General features: G+C 42.0%; 1 protein-coding gene across 1 annotated transcript; it reads left to right on the top strand.

The window, feature by feature from the left end:
• Positions 1-585: 585 nt before the first annotated feature.
• LOC144123764 (uncharacterized) lies at positions 586-3,890 on the top strand (the record flags this gene model as incomplete). The annotated part of the gene is made up of 2 exons (XM_077656522.1): positions 586-733; positions 3,718-3,890. Coding segments are annotated over 2 exons (321 nt in total), but the record flags the coding sequence as incomplete, so codon positions are not given.
• Positions 3,891-4,210: the final 320 nt, after the last annotated feature.

Raw genomic sequence — 4,210 nt, forward strand, 5'->3', positions numbered from 1 at the left:
CCAGAAACACCTCTTCCACTCTGCTCTCTCAAATACAGGCATGTTGCGATCCATTCATTGCAGGTCGAAATTTTACCATGAAAATTTGCCTCATGTAGTGCCAGTTCCGCTGAGCTTGGGTATGAATGCCGCCAACGAGGAGAGGCACTATCATTATGTGCCAATTACAAAAAGAATTCATTCACTTCTTGATAATGCGGAGGTAGCTAGTTGTCTAGAGTCTGTTCCAAAGCCTCATGAAGATGGCGTGTATTCAGATTTCACTGACGGTGAAGTTTTTGCTAAGAAACTGCTCCATTGGCAAAAAGCTTTCCCTCATTCTATACCAGGATAGCTTTGAGGTGACAAATCCTTTGGGACCTAGTCTTGGAACACACAAAATGTTGGCTGTGTGCTTGATTGAGCTTGGGAAACCTTCCAAGTTGTGAGATCACAGGTAGATCAGCAACAGCTTGTTCTCCTTTGCCATTAGAAAGGTATTAAGCATTTTGGGAGTGAAGCAGTATTTGAGCGGCTCTTTTATGATTTGAAGACATTGGAAGCTGAGGGAATTCCTGTTAATGGTTGCCACTACGATGTGGCAAAATTCAGTGCCGAATTGAAAACGCAAGGCGCGGATGTAGGTGCCTTTCTGAGGAATTGTGTGGAGGGCCTCTGAAGAGGGCAACAGCAAGGACAACTTATGGCTGCACAGAATGGCAGCCACCAGTCACTGCCATAGACTTCAATGATTGTGAGGAAGCAAAATAAATGCTTCTTGCTGAAAGCCTGAAAGCTCGAAAGGAGCAAAACATTCCTCTGCAAGAAGAACTCTTGATGCGTGCTTATGCAGCAATTCGAGCGACCATCAACACTAAGGGCAAGCGAGCTTGTGATGTACAGAAAGAGTGGCCCTTGCTGTTCACGCAACGGCACTTCCTGGCCCATTTTAGAAGGCATGTATGCAACTGTATTTGCAAGCTGCATGTCAGTAAATTGAAGTGTTGTTTGAGGTTTCAGGAAAAGTTACTGTTGCTGAGTGTGTGTTAAAGTAATGCTGGATGCCGAATGTGCAGGGTAAGCCACGTATTGGATTAGGGCACTTCTACTACCAGATGCAATGTCAAAGAATAACTTCCAACAATTAGTGCAATAACTGTTTAAGTAATAAGGAATCCATAAGTTACAGGCTGTGAGCATTCATTATCATGTCAGAAAAGTGAACAAAATTCAAAAATTGGGTTAAAATTTTACTTAATTTGAAACTCGGTGCAACAGTAGTTAATATAGTCGGGAGTAGACTGCACCTATTGGTAACCGAGTGGATTCTGAGAGAAGACAAGCATAGCAGGGGGCGGCAGAAAGTTAGGTGGGCGGATGAGAAGTTTGCCGGGTACGGTGGTCACAGTTGACAAAGGACAAGGTTAAATGGAGAGACATGGGAGAGGCCTTTGCCCTGCAGTGGGTGTAGTCAGGCTTATGATGATGATGACTGCATCTGGTGCAGTTGCCTTTGTAAGTTTGTCGTGCTGCCTTCTGAGAGCCTTACCCTGCAGTACAAAATCAACAATTTTTGCAGTCAATTTATTCTTGTTGTTGATAGTATGTCGCAGTAGGCATGAGGTATTAGTATGGTCATGCATATAAGTGCATACCAGATATTTCAGGGAAGCCCGCACGTTAACTAGTTAGGTGCATAACTAAGTTCAGATAAAACTGTCACAGTTAGCACCTGGTTGCAATTAGAGATTTCTAGCTGGTCATTACTGATAGCCATGTCAATTTTTCGAATTTTGAAACACGATTACCTTTGGCGCTGTGACATGGGAAGTTTGGCTATTTCGAATATATAGTTACGTGCACAAGAGGGGTTGGTTTGTCTGCATGCATTTCAAAAGTGCTTGTATCTTGGCATGATCTAGCTAAAATTTGCTGGGCCACAGCGTCTAGAGTAATCGTGTTTTCGAAATTCAAACGCTGATATGGCTGTTACTAATGACCGGCTACAATTTTTAATTACTGCCAGTTGCCTGACTGCGATAGTTATGAATTTAATTATCAGAAATTATTTAACCAACTTACTAGCAGACTTTATTCACCTGTTTGCATTTCCCGCTTACACTGGTATTATTCTGCCGCAGAAGCAGTCTTTATAACTCAAAAAGCCCATTTTTAAAAATTAGTCGCAGGCTCCCTTAAACACATTGCATATGACCATCAATTTCGCACCAAGATGGCAGGGCCAAAAAATGAAGCGGTAATGCATGACACAAAGAGGAGAGGGCATACCCTGTAGGTGTTGATAAATTGGTCAGCACTGGATCGTTAGGTTGAAAAAGGTGAAAGTCTTGTGCAAGCACACAAATTACCTTTCACTCACTGTTATGGTTGTTTACAGCGATGTCAAGAAGGCTTTACAGCCAAACGTCTTTTTTTTCAGGCTAACGGACACGCAGCTAGGAGGATTATTTGTCAATGAAGAAATTGCAGACCTCGAGGTCTTGTATGCATTCCTGCGGCACAGCCTGAAGGGAGACGAGGCGCTTCAATGGCTCCTTATGACAGACAGGGCAGCACAGGACCTGGGCCGTCCAAAAGCTCTGCTTAGTGGGGTGTTCCCATTGCTGCGCATTTTCTTCAAAGAAAAGACAGAGTTCCTATTTAGTGTTTTTGAGGTGAGATTATTGCGGGGATGGATACTCGGTAGCCTCTCAGCATTAACATAATTTCTGCTTTATGACCGTAGATGAAACTTTCACATATCTCTGTAAAATTCTAGAGCACTTGCTCCATCATTTGAGTTCACAGAAATTGTAGCCAGTGGCAACGAAAAATTAACAATTAACATGCGTCATTGTTCCAGTAGAATTTTATGGGCACCACCTCAAAGTTTATACCAAAGTGCAAAAAGCTGTGAACTTTCCTTTTTGTAGTCCTACTGCTGCAATTAGCCAGGTGTTCATTATTCCTGTGATTCTTCAGCACACTTGTTACCTGTGTGCCCTTGTGTTGAACATGCAGTTTCCTTATATTCATCTGCTTATGATAATGGCTTCTTACCTCCACAGACGTCAACCTGTGTTTCTGAACTGATTAGTGACCTGCCTCCTACGCCAATGGTGGTTGTACTTCGTAAGATTTTCATAATTTTCTGGATGCTTTGAGCAGAGTATAACCTTCTAAAAAGCATGGAAGTATGAAACCTCATTGATCACAAAGAATTAGAGCGTGGTAACGAAGGAGGTTGTTGTGAATTACCCTGTATGTCAGACTCAATGCAGCTTCAGGAATTCGATGAGGCATGCTCAGCAAGCTAAATTAACCATCCGCATGCCACAGTCTTCCCTTTGAGATTGTACCTGGCAGCATAACCCGCTGATAGAACCTCGTTAGTGTAGCTATAAAATTCAGGTTTGTGGCCTATAATATCAACTTGAGAATCATCTCTAGAAAATATCGCATGCATTGCCATTCATCCATCTGCTCTTGTCTGTTGCTTTATAAATACCTTCAGTGTCTTGCATTTGCATCTACATTGAGGTGCTGTCATATTTTTTTTGTGAGCTGTGCTGACATGACCAGCTATGTGAGAAAGATTTGTATGCCTCATGTTCATATTATCATGCTAAAAATTATTCTTCTGAGCTATAGCATTAAAAAAAAACGAATTGCTACACAATTGCTAATATTTAATTTGAACTCAGTTTTTGATGCAGTCGTTGATAATTTTCTTTTCAGGCACAAGAATCTTTGACTGCGATTGTACGTGCATTGTGACACTCGACGGAGCGAAGTGCTTTGAAGGACTGAGCTTTCTGGCCGCCATGGAGACCCTGTATGCTGCTTACTTTTGTCTCAACATGAAATACAATCAAGAAGTGCAAGCCACATTGGAATTCATTCAGAGGTAACCACTTAAATTTTTCTCTTGTGTATAGACAAGTTTTTATCATATCTATCTCCTTATGACTTGCAGTATACTCAGTAAGACGTGAGGAAAAAATAGCATGTAAACTGCATATGCCTGGCATCCCTCCTGCAGCATCTCGACATTGTTGCTATTCAATGTGCACATGCATTTTGTGCATAGTTTGACAACCTTAATAACACGAACTGATGGGCGAGTTGGTCTAACACTACGGTGAAACAGTGCAGTGGCACACGGACAAAAAAAGAAAGTAACTACTAATCTTCACTAGGTGGCTGGATGGCACATTCCTTCATGTGAGCT

This window comes from Amblyomma americanum, chromosome 3, assembly GCF_052857255.1.
Source record: "Amblyomma americanum isolate KBUSLIRL-KWMA chromosome 3, ASM5285725v1, whole genome shotgun sequence".
NCBI lineage: Eukaryota > Metazoa > Arthropoda > Arachnida > Ixodida > Ixodidae > Amblyomma > Amblyomma americanum.